The 21,040-nt window shown below is 32.9% G+C and overlaps 1 protein-coding gene across 1 annotated transcript; it reads right to left on the bottom strand.

Moving 5' to 3' along the window:
• Positions 1-124: 124 nt before the first annotated feature.
• Positions 125-19,247, bottom strand: LOC138319970 (TLC domain-containing protein 4-B-like). The gene is made up of 4 exons (XM_069263077.1): positions 19,198-19,247; positions 16,663-16,760; positions 11,108-11,181; positions 125-905 (listed from the first exon to the last, which is right to left on the bottom strand). The coding sequence occupies exons 1-4, from the start codon at positions 19,214-19,216 to the stop codon at positions 614-616; spliced, it is 483 nt and encodes a 160-aa protein (XP_069119178.1). The 5' UTR covers positions 19,217-19,247; the 3' UTR covers positions 125-613.
• Between the last annotated feature and the right edge of the window lie 1,793 nt (positions 19,248-21,040).

The following is a 21,040-nucleotide window of genomic DNA, read 5'->3' as shown; positions in this document are numbered from 1 at the left end:
CTATTACCCAATTATACGCTGTCTCATTAATAAGCTAGTACCCAATTATACGCTGTCTCATTAATAAGCTAGTACCCAATTATACGCTGTCTCATTAATAAGCTAGTACCCAATTATACGCTGTCTCATTAATAAGCTAATACCCAATTATACGCTGTCTCATTAATAAGCTAGTACCCAATTATACGCTGTCTCATTAATAAGCTAGTACATGTACCTAATTATACGCTGTCTCATTAATAAGCTAATATCCAATTATACGCTGTCTCATTAATAAGCTAGTACCCAATTATACGCTGTCTCAAGTCCTATATGTAATTATTATTTGTAGTTTATTTTGTAATTTCTTCTAAAGGGATCGTTTGTAATGGGAGTTTGGTGAATATGCAGAACATACGTGTGTATTAGCAGTAAGTTTTATCTAAATCTTGTACATGCATAGATTGTCGTTTTTTGCTGTTTTTACCCCCTTTTTTATATCAATAATGTTATTAGACTCGTTACCATTCGTCATTGCGGAAACAATACCAGTACTTTGTTTATCCTGCAAATGAGTTGAGTGTAGTTGAGACATACCAATGCCATGCTATTGTCCTTTCTGTTTACCACTTATCTATGGCGTTTTGCTCCGGAAAGCGGCCGTTAGTACTTTACGAGCACCCTTCAGTATTTGGACACTCCATACAATGTTCAGTATATCCAACACCAGGCCCATTCCCACAAATAAGTGTCTGAGTATTCCTAAAGGTGCTGTCTCATCCGTGTATATGAAGTAATAGAAGGCCATGTACCAAAACCTCGGGATAGGTAACACCCGGGCTGCGATGAACGTGAACATGAATAAGCAGCCGTTCATCACATATAGGGGACTGGTCCTCTCTATGTTACATTGATTGAAAAAAAACCTGAAACGTATACACAACGAATATAACATATCTATTATCATTATGTAATTGAGTGTGTTATACGGCGTTAGTGTTTGTTTGGTGGTGATGTGTGTGTTAGACGACGTGAATATTTGTCTGGAGGTGTTGTGTGTTAGACGACGTTAGTGTTTGTGTAATGGTGATGTGTGTGTTAGACGCGTTAGTGTTTGTGTAATGTGATGTGTGTGTTAGACGACGTTAGTGTTTGTGTAATGGTGATGTGTGTGTTAGACGACGTTAGTGTTTGTGTAATGGTGATGTGTGTGTTAGACGACGTTAGTGTTTGTGTAATGGTGGTGTGTGTGTGTTAGACGACGTTAGTGTGTTTGTGTGGTGGTGGTGTGTGTGTTTAGACGACGTTAGTGTTTGTGTAATGGTGGTGTGTGTGTTAGACGACGTTAGTGTTTGTGTGGTGGTGGTGTGTGTGTTAGACGACGTTAGTGTTTGTGTGGTGGTGGTGTGTGTGTTAGACGACGTTAGTGTTTGTGTGGTGGTGGTGTGTGTGTTAGACGACGTTAGTGTTTGTGTGGTGGTGGTGTGTGTGTTAGACGACGTTAGTGTTTGTGTGGTGGTGGTGTGTGTGTTAGACGACGTTAGTGTTTGTGTGGTGGTGGTGTGTGTGTTAGACGACGTTAGTGTTTGTGTGGTGGTGGTGTGTGTGTTAGACGACGTTAGTGTTTGTGTAATGGTGATGTGTGTGTTAGACGGCGTTAGTATTTGTGTGGTGGTGGTGTGTGTGTTAGACGACGTTAGTGTTTGTGTGGTGGTGGTGTGTGTGTTAGACGACGTGAATATTTGTCTGGAGGTGTTGTGTGTTTAGACGGCGTTAGTGTTTGTGTAATGGTGATGTGTGTGTTAGACGACGTTAGTGTTTGTGTAATGGTGATGTGTGTGTTAGACGACGTTAGTGTTTGTGTGGTGGTGGTGTGTGTGTTAGACGACGTTAGTGTTTGTGTAATGGTGGTGTGTGTGTGTTAGACGACGTTAGTGTTTGTGTAATGGTGTGGTGTGTATGTTAGACGACGTTAGTGTTTGTGTAATGGTGGTGTGTGTGTTAGACGACGTTAGTGTTTGTGTAATGGTGGTGTGTGTGTTAGACGACGTTAGTGTTTGTGTGGTGGTGGTGTGTGTGTTTAGACGACGTTAGTGTTTGTGTGGTGGTGGTGTGTGTGTTTAGACGACGTTAGTGTTTGTGTAATGGTGATGTGTGTGTTAGACGACGTTAGTGTTTGTGTGGTGGTGGTGTGTGTGTTAGACGACGTTAGTGTTTGTGTGGTGGTGGTGTGTGTGTTAGACGACGTGAATATTTGTCTGGAGGTGTTGTGTGTTAGACGGCGTTAGTGTTTGTGTAATGGTGATGTGTGTGTTAGACGACGTTAGTGTTTGTGTGGTGGTGGTGTGTATGTTAGACGACGTGAATATTTGTCTGGAGGTGTTGTGTGTTAGACGGCGTTAGTGTTTGTGTAATGGTGATGTGTGTGTTAGACGACGTTAGTGTTTGTGTGGTGGTGGTGTGTGTGTTAGACGACGTGAATATTTGTCTGGAGGTGTTGTGTGTTAGACGACGTTAGTGTTTGTGTAATGGTGGTGTGTGTGTTAGACGACGTTAGTGTTTGTGTGGTGGTGGTGTGTGTGTTAGACGACGTTAGTGTTTGTGTGGTGGTGGTGTGTGTGTTAGACGACGTTAGTGTTTGTGTAATGGTGATGTGTGTGTTAGACGACGTTAGTGTTTGTGTGGTGGTGGTGTGTATGTTAGACGACGTGAATATTTGTCTGGAGGTGTTGTGTGTTAGACGGCGTTAGTGTTTGTGTAATGGTGATGTGTGTGTTAGACGACGTTAGTGTTTGTGTGGTGGTGGTGTGTGTGTTAGACGACGTGATGTTTGTGTTTGTGTGGTGGTGGTGTGTGTGTTAGACGACGTGATATTTGTGTGGATGTGTTGTGTGTTAGACGGCGTTAGTGTTTGTGTGGTGGTGGTGTGTGTGTTAGACGACGTGAATATTTGTCTGGAGGTGTTGTGTGTTAGACGGCGTTAGTGTTTGTGTAATGGTGATGTGTGTGTTAGACGACGTTAGTGTTTGTGTGGTGGTGGTGTGTGTATGTTAGACGACGTGAATTTTGTGGAGGTGTTGTGTGTTAGACGGCGTTAGTGTTTGTGTGTGGGTGATGTGTGTGTTTAGACGACGTTAGTGTTTGTGTGGTGGTGATGTGTGTGTTAGACGACGTTAGTGTTTGTGTGTCTGGTGGTGTGTGTGTTAGACGACGTTAGTGTTTGTGTAATGGTGATGTGTGTGTTAGACGACGTTAGTGTTTGTGTAATGGTGATGTGTGTGTTAGACGACGTTAGTGTTTGTGTAATGGTGGTGTGTGTGTTAGACGACGTTAGTGTTTGTGTAATGGTGGTGTGTGTGTTAGACGACGTTAGTGTTTGTGTGGTGGTGATGTGTGTGTTAGACGACGTTAGTGTTTGTGTAATGGTGGTGTGTGTGTTAGACGACGTTAGTGTTTGTGTAATGGTGATGTGTGGTTGTTAGACGACGTTAGTGTTTTGTGTAATGGTGATGTGTGTGTGTTAGACGACGTGAATATTTGTCTGGAGGTGTTGTGTGTTAGACGACGTTAGTGTTTGTGTAATGGTGATGTGTGTGTTAGACGACGTGAATATTTGTCTGGAGGTGTTGTGTGTTAGACGACGTTAGTGTTTGTGTAATGGTGGTGTGTGTGTTAGACGACGTTAGTGTTTGTGTAATGGTGATGTGTGTGTTAGTTAGACGACGTTAGTGTTTGTGTAATGGTGATGTGTGTGTTAGACGACGTGAATATTTGTTGGAGGTGTGTTGTTAGACGCGTTAGTGTTTGTGTAATGGTGATGTGTGTGTTAGACGACGTTAGTGTTTGTGTAATGGTGATGTGTGTGTTAGACGGCGTTAGTGTTTGTGTAATGGTGATGTGTGTGTTAGACGACGTTAGTGTTTGTGTAATGGTGATGTGTGTGTTAGACGACGTTAGTGTTTGTGTAATGGTGATGTGTGTGTTAGACGACGTTAGTGTTTGTGTAATGGTGGTGTGTGTGTTAGACGACGTTAGTGTTTGTGTAATGGTGATGTGTGTGTTAGACGACGTTAGTGTTTGTGTAATGGTGATGTGTGTGTTAGACGACGTGAATATTTGTCTGGAGGTGGTGTGTGTGTAGACGACGTTAGTGTATTTGTGTGGAGGTGTTGTGTGTTAGACGGCGTTAGTGTTTGTGTGGAGGTGTGTGTGTGTTAGACGGCGTTAGTTTTTGTGTGGTGTGGGGTGTGTGTGGTGTTAGACGACGTGAAAATTTGTGTGTGGAGGTGGTGTGCGTGTTAGACGGCGTTAGTAATTTGTGTGGAGGTGGTGTGTGTTATACGGCGTTAGTGTTTGTGTGGAGTTGGTGTGTGTGTGTTATACGGCGTGAGTGTTTATGTGTTGGTGGTGTGTGTGTTATACGGCGTTTAGTATTTGTGTGCAGTTTGTGTGTGTGTGTTATACGGCGTGAGTGTTTATGTAATGGTGGTGTGTGTTATACGGCGTTAGTATTTGTGTGGAGGTGGTGTGTGTGTGTGTTATAAGGCGTGGTGCTTATGTAATGGTGGTGTGTTATGTTATACGGCGTTAGTATTTGTGTGGAGGTGGTGTGTGTGTGTTATAAGGCGTGAGTGCTTATGTAATGGTGGTGTATGTTATACGGCGTTAGTATTTGTGTGATGGTGTGTGTGTGTTTATACGGCGTTAATGTTTGTTGGTGGTAAAGAAAGTAAAGTAAGAGAAGGTTATGGTTATTATATTTGTTGAAGTAAGTAGAGAGGTTATAGTATTATATTGTAAGTAAAGTAATGTAGTAGAGAGAAGTTATGTATTATATTGTAAAGTAAGAGAAGGTTATAGTATTATATTGTAAAGTAAGAGAAGGCTTATAGTATTATATTGTAAAAGTAAGAGAAGGTTATAGTATTATATTGTAAAAGTAGAGAGAAGTTATATAGTATTATATTGTAAAGTAAGAGAAGGTATAGTATATATTGTATTGTAAAGAAGAAGGTTATAGTATTATTGTAATAAAAGGTTATAAGTATATATTGAAATAAAGAAGGTTATAGTATTATATTGTAAAGTAAGAGAAGGTTATAGTATTATATTGTAAAGTAAGAGAAGGTTATAGTATTATATTGTAAAGTAAGAGAAGGTTATAGTATTATATTGTAAAGTAAGAGAAGGTTATAGTATTATATTGTAAAGTAAGAGAAGGTTATAGTATTATATTGTAAAGTAAGAGAAGGTTATAGTATTATATTGTAAAGTAAGAGAAGGTTATAGTATTATATTGTAAAGTAAGAGAAGGTTATAGTATTATATTGTAAAGTAAGAGAAGGTTATAGTATATATATGTAAAGTAAGAGAAGGTTATAGTATTATATTGTAAAGTAAGAGAAGGTTATAGTATTATATTGTAAAGTAAGAGAAGGTTATAGTATTATATGTAAAGTAGAGAAGGTTATAAATATGTAAGAGAAGGTTATAGTATTATATTGTAAATAAGAGAAGGTTATAGTATTATATTGTAAAGTAAGAGAAGGTTATAGTATATATTGTAAAGTAAGAGAAGGTTATTAGTATTATATTGTAAAGTAAGAGAAGGTTATAGTATTATATGTAATAAAGAAGGTTATGTATTATATTGTAAGTAAGAGAAGGTTATAGTATTATATTGTAAAGTAAGAGAAGGTTATAGTATTATATTGTAAAGTAAGAGAAGGTTATAGTATTATATTGTAAAGTAAGAGAAGGTTATAGTATTATATTGTAAAGTAAGAGAAGGTTATAGTATTATATTGTAAAGTAAGAGAAGGTTATAGTATTATATTGTAAAGTAAGAGAAGGTTATAGTATTATATTGTAAAGTAAGAGAAGGTTATAGTATTATATGTAAAGTAAGAGAAGGTTATAGTATTATATTGTAAAGTAAGAGAAGGTTATAGTATTATATTTGTAAAGTAAGAGAAGGTTATAGTATTATATTGTAAAGTAAGAGAAGGTTATAGTATTATATTGTAAAGTAAGAGAAGGTTATAGTATTATATTGTAAAGTAAGAGAAGGTTATGGTATTATATCGTAAAGTAAGAGAAGGTTATAGTATTATATCGTAAAGTAAGAGAAGGTTATAGGTATTATTTATGTAAAGTAAGAGAAGGTTATAGTATTATATTGTAAAGTAAGAGAAGGTATTATTGTTAACGTATTATATTGTAAAGTAAGAGAAGGTTATGGTATTAATCGTAAAGTAAGAGAAGGTTATGGTATTATATCGTAAAGTAAGAGAAGGCTATAGTATTATATGTAAAGTAGAGAAGGTTATGGTATTATAATTAAAGTAAGAAGGTTAAGTATTATATTGTAAATAACAGAAGGTTATAGTATTATATTGTAAAAACAGTAATATTGTAAGTAAGAGAAGGTTATGGTATTATATCGTAAAGTAAGAGAAGGTTATGGTATTATATTGTAAAGTAAGAGAAGGTTATGGTATTATATCGTAAAGTAAGAGAAGGTTATAGTATTATATTGTAAAGTAAAGAAAGGTTATGGTATTATAATGTAAAGTAAGAGAAGGTTATAGTATTATATCGTAAAGTAAGAGAAGGTTATGTATTATATCGTAAAGTAAGAGAAGGCTATAGTATTATATTGTAAAGTAAGAGAAGGTTATAGTATTATATTGTAAAGTAAGAGAAGGTTATGGTATTATATTGTAAAGTAAGAGAAGGTTATGGTATTATATTGTAAAGTAAGAGAAGGCTATAGCATTATATTGTAAAGTAAGAGAAGGTTATAGTATTATATTGTAAAGTAAGAGAAGGTTATATATTATATCGTAAAGTAAGAGAAGGTTATGGTATTATATTGTAAAGTAAGAGAAGGTTATGGTATTATATTGTAAAGTAAGAGAAGGTTATAGTATTATATTGTAAAGTAAGAGAAGGTTATGGTATTATATTGTAAAGTAAGAGAAGGTTATGGTATTATATTGTAAAGTAAGAGAAGGTTATAGTATTATATTGTAAAGTAAGAGAAGGTTATGGTATTATATTGTAAAGTAAGAGAAGGTTATAGTATTATATTGTAAAGTAAGAGAAGGTTATAGTATTATATTGTAAAGTAAGAGAAGGTTATAGTATTATATTGTAAAGTAAGAGAAGGTTATGGTATTATATTGTAAAGTAAGAGAAGGTTATAGTATTATATTGTAAAGTAAGAGAAGGTTATAGTATTATATTGTAAAGTAAGAGAAGGTTATAGTATTATATTGTAAAGTAAGAGAAGGTTATGGTATTATATTGTAAAGTAAGAGAAGGTTATGGTATTATATTGTAAAGTAAGAGAAGGTTATAGTATTATATTGTAAAGTAAGAGAAGGTTATGGTATTATATTGTAAAGTAAGAGAAGGTTATGGTATTATATTGTAAAGTAAGAGAAGGTTATGGTATTATATTGTAAAGTAAGAGAAGGTTATAGTATTATATTGTAAAGTAAGAGAAGGTTATAGTATTATATTGTAAAGTAAGAGAAGGCTACAGTATTATATTGTAAAGTAAGAGAAGGCTATATTATTATATTGTAAAGTAAGGGAAGGTTATAGTATTATATTGTAAAGTAAGATAAGGTTATGTGTAAACTATTGTTAAATAAGAGAAGGATATATTATTATATTGTAAAGTAAGAGAAGGTTATAGTATTATATTGTAAAGTAAGAGAAGGTTATAGTATTATATTGTAAAGTAAGATAAGGTTATGGTAAACTATTGTTAAATAAGAGAAGGATATCTATTATTATATTGTAAAGTAAGAGAAGGATATATTATTATATTGTAAAGTAAGAGAAGGTTATAGTATTATATTGTAAAGTAAGAGAAGGTTATAGTATCATATTGTAAAGTAAGATAAGGTTATAGTATTATATTGTAAATAACAGAAAGGTTATAGTATTATATTGTAAAGTAAGAGAAGGTTATAGTATTATATTGTAAAGTAAGAAAAGGCTATAGTATTATATTGTAAAGTAAGAGAAGGTTATGGTATTATAATGTAAAGTAAGAGAAGGTTATAGTATTATATCGTAAAGTAAGAGAAGGTTATGGTATTATATTGTAAAGTAAGAGAAGGCTATAGTATTATATTGTAAAGTAAGAGAAGGTTATGGTATTATATTGTAAAGTAAGAGAAGGTTATAGTATTATATATTGTAAAGTAAGAGAAGGTTATAGTATTATATTGTAAAGTAAGAGAAGGTTATAGTATTATATTGTAAAGTAAGAGAAGGTTATAGTATTATATTGTAAAGTAAGAGAAGGTTATAGTATTATATTGTAAAGTAAGAGAAGGTTATGGTATACTATTGTAAAGTAAGAGAAGGATATAGTATTATATTGTAAAATAAGAGAAGGTTATAGTATTATATTGTAAAGTAAGAGAAGGTTATAGTATCATATTGTAAAGTAAGATAAGGTTATAGTATTATATTGTAAAGTAAGTGAATGCTATAGTATTATATTGTACAATAAGAGAAGGTTATAGTATTATATTGTAAAGTAAGAGAAGGTTATAGTATTATATTGTAAAGTAAGAGAAGGCTATAGTATTATATTGTAAAGTAAGAGAAGATTATAGTATTATATTGTTCAATAAGAGAAGGTTATAGTATTATATTGTAAATAACAGAAGGTTATAGTATTATATTGTAAAGTAAGAGAAGGTTATAGTATTATATTGTAAAGTAAGAAAAGGCTATAGTATTATATTGTAAAGTAAGAGAAGGTTATGGTATTATAATGTAAAGTAAGAGAAGGTTATAGTATTATATATGTAAAGTAAGAGAAGGTTATGGTATTATATCGTAAAGTAAGAGAAGGCTATAGTATTATATTGTAAAGTAAGAGAAGGTTATAGTATTATATTGTAAAGTAAGAGAAGGTTATGGTATTATATTGTAAAGTAAGAGAAGGTTATGGTATTATATTGTAAAGTAAGAGAAGGTTATGGTATTATATTGTAAAGTAAGAGAAGGTTATGGTATTATATTGTAAAGTAAGAGAAGGTTATAGTATTATATTGTAAAGTAAGAGAAGGTTATATTATTATATCGTAAAGTAAGAGAAGGTTATGGTATTATATTGTAAAGTAAGAGAAGGTTATAGTATTATATTGTAAAGTAAGATAAGGTTATAGTATTATATTGTAAATAACAGAAGGTTATAGTATTATATTGTAAAGTAAGAGAAGGTTATAGTATTATATTGTAAATAACAGAAGGTTATAGTATTATATTGTAAAGTAAGAGAAGGTTATAGTATCATATTGTAAAGTAAGATAAGGTTATGGTAAACTATTGTTAAATAAGAGAAGGTTATAGTATTATATTGTAAAGTAAGATAAGGTTATAGTATTATATTGTAAAGTAAGAGAAGGTTATAGTATTATATTGTAAAGTAAGAGAAGGCTATAGTATTATATTGTAAAGTAAGAGAAGGTTATAGCATTATATTGCAACGTAAGAGAAGGCTATAGTATTATATTGTAAAGTAGGAGAAGGTTATAGTATTATATTGTAAAGTAAGAGAAGGTTATAGTATTATATTTTAAAGTAAGAGAAGGCTATAGCATTATATTGTAAAGTAAAAGAAGATTATGGTATTATATTGTAAAGTAAGGGAAGGTTATCGTATTATATTGTAAAGTAAGAGAAGGCTATAGCATTATATTGCAACGTAAGAGAAGGCTATAGTTTTATGTTGTAAAGTAGGAGAAGGCTATAGTATTATATTGTAAAGTAAGAGAAGGTTATAGTATTATATTTTAAAGTAAGAAAAGGCTATAGTATTATATTGTAAATAAGAGAAGGCTGTAGTATTATATTGTAAAGTAAGAGAAGGTTATAGTATTATATTGCAACGTAAGAGAAGGCTATAGTTTTATATTGTAAAGTAGGAGAAGGTTATAGTATTATATTGTAAAGTAAGAGAAGGTTATAGTATTATATTGCAACGTAAGAGAAGGCTATAGTATTATATTTTAAAGTAAGATAAGGTTATAGTATTATATTGTAAAGTAAGGGAAGGTTATAGTATTATATTGTAAAGTAAAAGAAGATTATGGTATTATATTGTAAAGTAAGGGAAGGTTATCGTATTATATTGTAAAGTAAGAGAAGGCTATAGCATTATATTGCAACGTAAGAGAAGGCTATAGTTTTATGTTGTAAAGTAGGAGAAGGCTATAGTATTATATTGTAAAGTAAGAGAAGGTTATAGTATTATATTTTAAAGTAAGAAAAGGCTATAGTATTATATTGTAAATAAGAGAAGGCTATAGTATTATATTGTAAAGTAAGAGAAGGTTATAGTATTATATTGTAACGTAAGAGAAGGCTATAGTTTTATATTGTAAAGTAAGAGAAGGTTATAGTATTATATTTTAAAGTAAGAGAAGGCTATAGTATTATATTGTACAATAAGAGAAGGTTATAGTATTATATTGTAAATAAGAGAAGGCTATAGTATTATATTGTAAAGTAAGAGAAGGTTATAGTATTATATTGTAAATAAGAGAAGGCTATAGTAGTATATTGTAAAGTAAGAGAAGGTTATAGTATTATATTGTAAAGTAAAAGAAGATTATGGTATTATATTGATTTACACAAAGGATTAGTAACTCTTGTCAATGATTAAGATCCGTCGTCAGTACTTTCTTCATAGGACTACTTTAATGATATTTTCTTAATATCAATGACTGTTTATGAAATACAAATAATGCTATGTGCTTGGGAATTTAAGGAAATGTCTATTGTTATTTAATTCAATTTAAAATGCATGTACTTTATTATTGCAGACATTAGATAAGGATATCTGATTGGTGGATGCAACGGCTAAAGGTTAGTCAAAGAAATGAGTCTAAAGATCTTTGGAAGTTAGGTGACAAGAATAACTTGAATATATATGAATTCCATGCTTATGAACGGTTACACGAAAAATCAGAGAGTGCTCTCATAAACACATTTGCGGCACACATATATATATATAATTTCGTGTGATACTTCCCTAACATAGCATTCAAACTGCTTTATAAATAATGTAAAGATATATCCTGAATTTAATAATTACCTGAGGTTATTGAATATAATTGAGAACTCCGACATCGTTCTGTAGTGCGCAAAATAGGGAATGATGCCGAAACTCTGTAATAGCAATAATATATGCATTGGACAAAATTAAGCTTTTGGTTTATGCCTTCTACATTTCTTTCCATATTTCTCTGGGCTCAAATGGATACAATGTTAAGAACAGTTTCCAATATTATTGGTGTCTAGTATAAATTGACTTGTAATTCCTTATACAGTTAGTACACATACAGCTTCGATTGCATTATTCTATACAATAGTTTCAAAGATCTCGAATTCATTAAATTGTCTGGCTTGCTCTTCAGAACTTCCACACCTCTATCTGCAAAACATTAATTTTTCCAAATATTTAGCCTTGGTGTTTGCTTCGTACTAGTATCTAAATAGCCCTTGGCCTTTGATCAGCGCTGGTGCACGTCTATGAACTCTATCTAGGTATGTATTTATATAGTGGATTCCACGTTGCTCACTAGATCTGTGGGCTCACCAAAACTTTATATAAAGTGGTTGAACAATTGATTACTCGAGCAAGTAAAATAGTCCAGCGGATTCGTGAAAAAAATGTGCACATTTTGATAAAAGCATGAAACTTGGCACAAATATACTTAAGGATATAGGAAACAATATAAGGACCCGGGCCACCTCAGATTTATTTTTCTAAATATAGAAATGGCGGCCATTTTCCAAGATGGCCGCCAATTTATTAGAAAAATCACTATATCTCCTATTTTTGGCTATTTTTTGTTGGACTTTGACATATTTAGTTGTTTTTTTTCTGAAGTATTTGAGCAATTTAAATTAGATCATAAATTTATGCTTTTAATCCCATAAGTTGACTTATGGCATTATAAAAGACATTTTCCAAGATGGCCGCCAATTTATAAGAAAAATCACTATATCTCCTATATTTGACTATTTTTTTTGGACTTTGACATATTTGTTATTTTTACTGAAGTGTTTCAGCAATTTGAATTAGATCTTAAATTGATGCTTTTAATCTCCATAAGTTGACTTATGGCATTATAAAAGACATTTTCCAAGATGGCCGCCGATTTATAATAAAAATCACTATAAAATCACTATATCTCCTAATATATGACTATTTTTTGTTGGACTTTGACATATTTTCTGGTATTTTTACTAAAGTGTTTCAGCAATTTGAATAAGATCTTAAATTGATGCTTTTAATCTCCATAAGTTGACCTATGGCATTATAAAAGACATTTTCCAAGATGGCCGCCGATTTATAATAAAAATCACTATAAAATCACTATATCTCCTAATATATGACTATTTTTTGTTGGACTTTGACATTTCAGCAATTTGAAATAGGTCATAAAATAATGCTTTTAATTCCAAGTTGACTTATGGCAATATAAAAGACATTTTCCAAGAAAGTCTCCAATTTATAAGGAATAAGGAAACATCATTAGATCTTATGTAATTGAGAATATGTGTGTTGTACCTTGACACATTTGGTATCAATTTTATTAATGGACATACGCATTTATTTAAGAACATTGCAGTCTCTAATTAACATTTTCAAAGATGGCCACTAGTTTATAAAACAAGAGCTGTTGGAGAACAGCAAAGCTCGCCTATTCAGAAGAAGTTGATATTCAAGTATTTACTTTTTAAACATCGAAATATGACAAATTAACAGACTCCAAAATCCCTAAAAGGGCCCCAAATTGGTTGTATTATCACGTTCAGCATCCATACACATTAGGAAGATAAAATCATAAACATTTATAATGACTTATGCTTAAACAATTGACAAAATAGAAACTTGCTCAAAAACTTTAACATGGAAATATGACAAATTAACAGACTCAAAAGCCCCTTAAGGGCCCCAAATTGGTTGTATTATCACGTTCAGCATCCATACACTTTAGTGAAATAAAATCATAAACATTTATGATGACTTAAGCTTAAACAATTGACGAAACAGAAACTCGCTCAAAAACTTTAACGTGAAATGGGACGCCAACGCTGACGCCGACGCCGACGCCGGGATGACAACATTTGTATGTATATATCTATTAAAGGTTAATATCCTTCATATATATATATACTAATTTATCTGTAACATTTGACATTGATTTCTACATTAACATAGTATTATAAGTGTTGTGATGGGTAGAAACGATCATTTTGATAACTTCAAGATGTCCAATGAGTCGAAATACTAGGTTAAAGTTTTGTTGCATGTTGTGAAATGCTATACATGCTTTATCTAAACAATTATATGGATTTCAACACAGATATTGGATTATAAGTCTTGTTTTCGGTATGAGCAAATATTTAAAGGTAAAAAGTAAAATTTTGAGAATTTCAAGATGCTCATGGGGCCAATCTGTAGCATTCTTAAACATGTATGGTGGGGATTTGAAATTGTGCAAATGATAGGGCTGACCCCCGGGGCCTTAGACGCGGGATCAAAAAGGTCAATTAGGCTACTATTTTCATACAAATTACTTCCTCTCTGAACCTATGTATTGGATAGCATATTTGTATGGTATCTATATCATCATTAGATGATAATTACTAAAAAACCAGGTGAGCGATACAGGCCCTCTAGGCCTCTTGCCATGCTGTTTCTTCTTGCATAGTGGAATTTTTGCCCTTATTATCACCGTACGTCCCACTCCCTTAATGCTGAGTGCTAAGCAGGAGTAGAAACTACCACTTTTATAGACTTTGGCGTGTCTCGGCCAGGGGACAGAACCCATAGCCTACCTCATAGGGGCGAGCGCTCAACAGAAGGCCAAAAGTGGGGCGGTGTTAAGGGAGACGTTAGTCGCCTTTTACGGTCGTGCAATAGGGGCAGCAGGTGCAATTCTAACGCCCTACCTACAGGACCATATCTGCGTCATCGAATGTACTGAAACTATTTATAACAATTCCTTTGGTAAGAAGCTCCAAAGGTACCTCAACCTTCTTTGTGTTCCTATTGGAACTGGTATCTGGTATCCACCTTTGATCCCTCTGCTGATACATCTTACCATTATGAAATACCTACAGGACGTTGGAAACCTCCGCTTTCTATTTTATTTGGGACAAAGATGGTGAAATTTTATAAAAAAAAAGTTGTGATTTTTCTCCAGTAATAAGTCATTCTCTGAGAAGGGTATGCTGTCTGTACCGATACATTCCATTGCTTGTTATGGATTATCCATACCACAGATCACACCTGCAAGTGTCTTGACATTTTATAAGCAGAAAAGCTGATAATGTGTTGTCTTTTCATCGGATTTTTGGTCTTTTTCAGTTTTTGAATTAATATACATGTTCCTATGATTCAGCTTCTGCCTTTCCCTTAAGGTAATGCTAATTAAAACTAGGTATTCCTAATGAGCCTGATAGATGAATAAAGCATATAATTGCCTTTGTTATGTCTTCACTCTAAATTTTCTTGTCTAAGATTTTCTTCACTGAAAGATTCTGCCAAAGACCCATTCAACTGCAAATGGGAAAACCAGTCGTCCCATTCACTTGATGCTACATGTGCTAAGCAAGGGCAGAAATATTGTTTTTTATTGATTATGATTGAATCTTCCAATGACACCAATATGTCGCATGAATAAAGAACAATCAGTAAATAGTGTAATCTTAAGAAATGATGCAACATAAATTTGGAAGGTTGATTCCCAAAGTGATCAAGAAAAATAATTATCACATGCTCTTATGATATGAAAAGTTGCATTGCTGATCTACACAATAGGTAGTGTAAGCTTTTTTTTATTTCAGTTAGGAAAGCAATGCACAGAGAATAACTTTTTGGTAATGAGTCTGCCTTCAAAGCAGGGACAACACTTGTCTGAATAATGACATAATTAAAAGCTAATTTGAATCATAGTAAAAATTAAAAGCTTATATGAATTCAATTACATTAATTATTTACATATCACAAATGAGTTCTGATACTCCTGTAAGAAGCAAAATGAGTGTGGCGGCCATATTGGAAAATGACCGCCATGACGTCGTATGTTATTTTTGGAAATGACCCAGGTCCTAAAAAGTTTCATTTGTTTGTATTCTTGATGTCAAATCAAATTAATTATTATGAAATCTTTTAATAATAGTGTGGCGGCCATATTAGATAAGCAAAATGAGATATGACGTCATAGGCTATTTTGGAAATGGCCTAGATTCTGAAATGTTTTTTTTTGTTGTATTCTTGATGCCATATCAAAATAAAAATTGAATTTTAAATGAATATTGATAACTATGACTTGATGCTGTTGGAATGTACTGTAATAAGTTATATGTTTGGCGGCCATATTAGATAAGCAAAATGAGATATGACGTCAAAGGCTATTTTTGGAAATGGCCTAGATTCTGAAATGTTTTTTTTTTTGTTGTATTCTTGATGTCAAATCAAAATAAAATATTTAAATCTTAAATGAATTTTGATAACTATGACTTGATGCTGTTGGAATGTACAGTAATAAGTTATATGTGTGGCGGCCATATTGGAAAATGGCCGCCACAACGTCATTGGCTATTTTCGGAAATGGCCCGGGTCCTAAAAAGTTTCATTTGGTTGTATTCTTGATGTCAAATCAAATTAATAATATTTAAATCTTAATGAATTTTTATAACCATAACTTGATGTGAAGATATGTGATAAGTAAAATGTGTGCGGCGGCCATATTGGAAAATGGCCGATATGACGTCATAGGCTATTTTTGGAAATGGCCTAGATTCTGAAAAGTTTTGTTTGGTTGTATTCTTGATGTCAAATCAAAATAAAATATTTAAATCTTAAGGAATTTTAATAACTATGACTTGATGCTGTTGGAATGTACAGTAACAAGTTATATGTGTGGCGGCCATATTGGAAAATGGCCGCCATAACGTCATTGGTTATTTTTGGAAATGGCCCGGGTCCTACAAAGTTTCATTTGGTTGTATTCTTGATGTCAAATCAAATTAATTATATTTGAATCTTAATGAATTTTGATAACTATAACTTTATGTGAAGATATGCGATAAGTAAAATGTGTGTGGCGGCCATATTGGTAAATGGCCGCCATGACGTCATAGGCTATTTTTGGAAATGGCCTAGATTCTGAAAAGTTTCCTTTGGTTGTGTTCTTGATGTAAAATCAAATTAGTTATTTTTCAATCTGAAATAAATTTCGATTACTATGACATGATGTTTTTGTAATATAATAAGTAATATGTGTGGCGGCCATATTGGAAAATGGCCGCCATGACGTCATAGGCTATTTTTGGAAATGGCCCGGGTCCTAAAAAGTTTCCTTTGGTTGTGTTCTTGATATGTGCCAAGTTTCATGCTTTTATCAAAAAGTGCACAATTTGACCAAATTTCTGCACGAATCTGCTGGACTAAATGGCATCTGAGTGACATTTATGTACACCACCACCACATAAACACTTTTGACATCTATAGATATTAAATTAAGTTTTGCCGCTTTCCTTAAACATATTTCCTGTCGGTAATGTATATTTATGTCCATGTAAACTTCAAATACATGTTATAAGATACATTTCTGTATGCATAATACTTACAAAGACACACCAATTGGCCCCAATCGTGGCGCAGTGATGAAGGTAAAATAAGACAGTTTTCGTATTCTGTTCGTAGTCATTCATCAGTGAAAATACATCTGTAAAATAAGCATACAGACATTTTATTTCGAGATATTTCTACCACAGTAGGTGAGCATTATTATTTAATGATAACATTTGCACACTGAAGTTTTGAATAATTTGCATAGTGGAAAGGTTTTTCTTTTATTTTATTTTCATTTCCGCGAATATTTTAACCCGTGAACATATCAACATGTGCACATTATATAGGACAGTTGACACTTTGTATAAGTGAATAGTCACGTCAATACCTTGTACAGGTGAACAGTCAGGTCGACACATTGTATAGGTGAATAGTCAGGTCGAAACATTGTACATGTGAATAGTCAGGTCGACACATTGTACAGGTGAATAGTCAGTTCCACAAATTGTACAGGTGAATAGTCAGGTCGACACATTGCAAAGCTGAACAGTCAGGTCGACATATCGTACAGGACGGTGTTGACATATTGTACAGGTGAATAGTCAGGTCGACACATTGTACAGGTGAACAGTCAGGTCGACACATTGTACAGGTGAATAGTCAGGTCGACATATTGTACAGGTGAACAGTCAGGTCGACACATTGTATAGGTGAGTGATGATCAGGTCGACCCATTGTACAGGTGAACAGTCAGGTCGACACATTGTATAGGTGAGTGATGATCAGGTCGACCCATTGTACAGGTGAATAGTCAGGTCGACATATTGTACAGGTAAATAGTCAGGTCGATACATTGTACAGGTGAACAGTCAGGTCGACACATTGTAACGATCGGCTAACACAATGCTATTACTTTCCTTAACGCCCGTGACCATGGGAACGAAAGAGATATGTAAATCCAATAAAACTTCATTGGATGGTTTCGGGGAATACCGAATAATTACCTTGATGCGACTCCGGAGGCGTTTTGGGGCTTTTATAGTGGTCAACTATATCTTTTATTGCAAATTTGGAAAAACGCAAACAATTCGAAAGCTGACTAAGTTTTGATTGGCTAACAGAATAACCTTTGTCTGATACTTTTTTTGATAGATAGATATAGGTTTCTTCACTCACAACTTTAAGATGCTCCATCGCCGTCAAAGCATAACCATTACTCATCATTTTAACAATAATTGAAGTTTGATCATATATATAAGCATCTAATTAACACAAAAAAATGTTTTTTGTTTGGAATAATTGTAATCAGTACTTTATTATATATAGGATATAGTGCCAAAAAATGTTTTCGGATGCAATCAATTATTTTTTAATATTTCTATCTTAAAAAAATTAGAAGCTCAAAGTTTTCAATGGTGGTAATGTTGTAAAGTAAGTAACTTTTGTAAATGAACAAAAATACTAAATCGTCTGTTCTTGGCTTTGATAAAGAAAAATATCATTTGTCAGCGGTAAAGCATTTTTAAAAGTCCATTATTATTTCTGTGATAAACATTTCTTCGTCGATGAACAACTTACTTTGGTGTAATTTAATTGTACACTAAAACACAATTTCATTCCGAAGCTGTCGTTTTACCAATCAGATATATTTCTTATCAGATCTTATTCTTTTGCACCCATTATAAAACAACACAGGCACATCCTTTAATGTTTAAAAGAAAATAAAAAAATCACTATAACGCATCTATCATTTGAGGACAAATGCAATAAATAGAAACAGAACAAATTAGTTGGCTTACTATCATTAAAGATTTACACGCCGCCTGAGATGGAAGTTCCACATTACTGAACATTTTCAATACTACAATATTAGTCATCCTTGTTTAATCACATACATGTAACTACGTTGTCATTCATTTTCTGTCAAAGTTTCAAGTGCATTATAATTCATAAAAAAATCATTCAAATATACATGTATAATTTGGTTCCAACAAAACTGGACAAAACAGAAAACTGCCCTTCCTGTTTAACCCCCCCCCCCCATAACTCACAAGGGACTCAGACCTGACTTTAAGCATATGTCATATCATGATGTCATAACCCCTGGGTATATATAAACAAAAAATAATGCTTATCGGTCATGGCCACCAGAGGGCCCAAATTGACACCCCCCCCCCTTGTCATTTTCTAAAAGGTTTCTCTGTAATGATAAATACTCGTCTGTGGTAAGTCTGTCGTATAAATCAAAAGTTACAGAGGATATTCCATCATATTGTTGAACAGATGTAATTCGTATCTTTGTTTTTCCAAGAAAAACATTTTTTTCTCTTAATAATTTATGTGATTTTTAGGAATATTTGGTAATGAGGTGAAAAAATCTTCCAAATGTCTTCAAATCCTCACAAAAAAATCAAAATATATCGAAATTGTAAAGTTCAATTGTTCCAGAAAACTCAAAAGATTAAAGATATGCAAGTTTGCTTTTTATCAGTCAATTTTCAAGATATAGCATTTTAGCTCTACAGAAACATTTACCTCTTATGCATATCATCATGGAGTTATCTCCCTTTTTTGTTATTTACTAAACTTACCTGCAGTAGTGAATCCCATTACAATGGCACTCGTTATTCTGACCACAGGACGGTCACTCCTTTAAAATGTAAGATTGATTTATTCAGTTCAAGATGGATATAGCATAAATAGACGGCCGTGATATTTGTGTTTCAAAAATATTTGAATCCACTAAAAATGTGATAGGGGTTCAACACAGTGACATTACTATAGACTTTGCTTCTTGATCAAGAATTGAACAAATTATACCACCCGAATACGACAAAACAACGTGTGATGATGATGATGATGATGATGATGATGATGATAATGATAATTATATGATGTGATTATGATATGTGATGATGATGTTATGATGATGATGATGATGATGTGATTATGATTTTATGATGATGATGTTAGTGTTGATGATGATGACGATTATGATGATGATGATGATGATGATGATAGCGATGTGATGATGTGATAATGATAATGATGTGATAATGATAATGATGATGATATGCAGCGATGATGATGTTATGATGATGATGATGATGATGATGATGATGATGATGATGATGATGATGATGATGATGATGATGATGATGATGATGATGATGATAGTGATTTGATGATGATGATGATGATGATGATGATGATGATAATAATAATAAAGAAGAAGGATTCTAGCTGTTACATACCATACAGGATCAATGTCAATTTCCTCGTCACACAGAAGTGTGTACAAACATAGCAGGCTTACAACGGAACCGTGGACACTCGACACTAACCTGGAAGTACGTACATAGCAGAGGTAGATGTGAATAAAACTTTAAAGGTTTATATGAACGAATCATTTTCCACATTTGTTTAAAACTTACTTCACGAGGTAAAATACACGATGTTTCATTTCGAGTTTAACTATCATGACAAACAAGTGCAATGCTCACTACATCAAAATGAGTGACACAGAACATGGATGCCATCAAAGATAATCGTGAACATTTGTTGGTCATTATGTAATATATCCTTTATATTTATATTAATTGTTTCCGCATCACCGGGACGCGCCGCTTCATCAACTCCTGAGGATTATGCATTTTAGAATCTCGTTAACCGTCTCGGCATTCGATATGATCCAACAAGTATACATTGTGGTATTAAGGTCTTAGTCATGTCCCTATTGCTTCAGTTTGTATTTTAGATTTCAGTCCCCTTGCTTTCAGATTGTAATTTTTTCATTTCAACTAAATCTGTGGAAATACCACGACTAGTCAAGGTATGAAGTTAAATTCAAAATGGCAAATGACACTGTTGCAGGTGAATGTGATTAAATTGTTCAACAATAAATACAACTGTTCGTGTTTGGTAAATTACACAGAACTACATGAACTATATCACTGTACATGTTATATACCGTGTAGAGGTTATTTTTGCCGACCAAAATTTTCGCGGTTTGATCTAAAAACGAGAAAATTAAATGTTAGCGATTTAAAATCTTTGTGATATCGGTTTTTATGGTAGATATCATTCAACTATTTCTTATCATTTCGCGGATCATATTTTCGCGATCATATCAATGTACCCCGAAATCGCGAAAATATCATATCCGCAATAATGACGGGCTAAACGGTATACTCTGATAGATTCCTCTCATTTAGTACACAGTATGGAGAATAATTACGTATATTAGATCCTACTTATATGTAAACTTTTTCATAAATCAGTGACAGTTGATGTATCATCACTATATAATCGCGTGTTATATCAATCGAGACATTTACATCACACATGTTAATCTAAAAGTATACAGAATAATTTCCGTGCCGAGTAGCGTGTACAGAATATCCACAGCGTGTGTAAAATAGTCAGCTGAATAAT

The sequence above is a fragment of the Argopecten irradians genome, chromosome 3 (assembly GCF_041381155.1).
Source record: "Argopecten irradians isolate NY chromosome 3, Ai_NY, whole genome shotgun sequence".
Classification (NCBI taxonomy): domain Eukaryota; kingdom Metazoa; phylum Mollusca; class Bivalvia; order Pectinida; family Pectinidae; genus Argopecten; species Argopecten irradians.
This window is presented reverse-complemented; position numbering and strand designations above follow the sequence as displayed.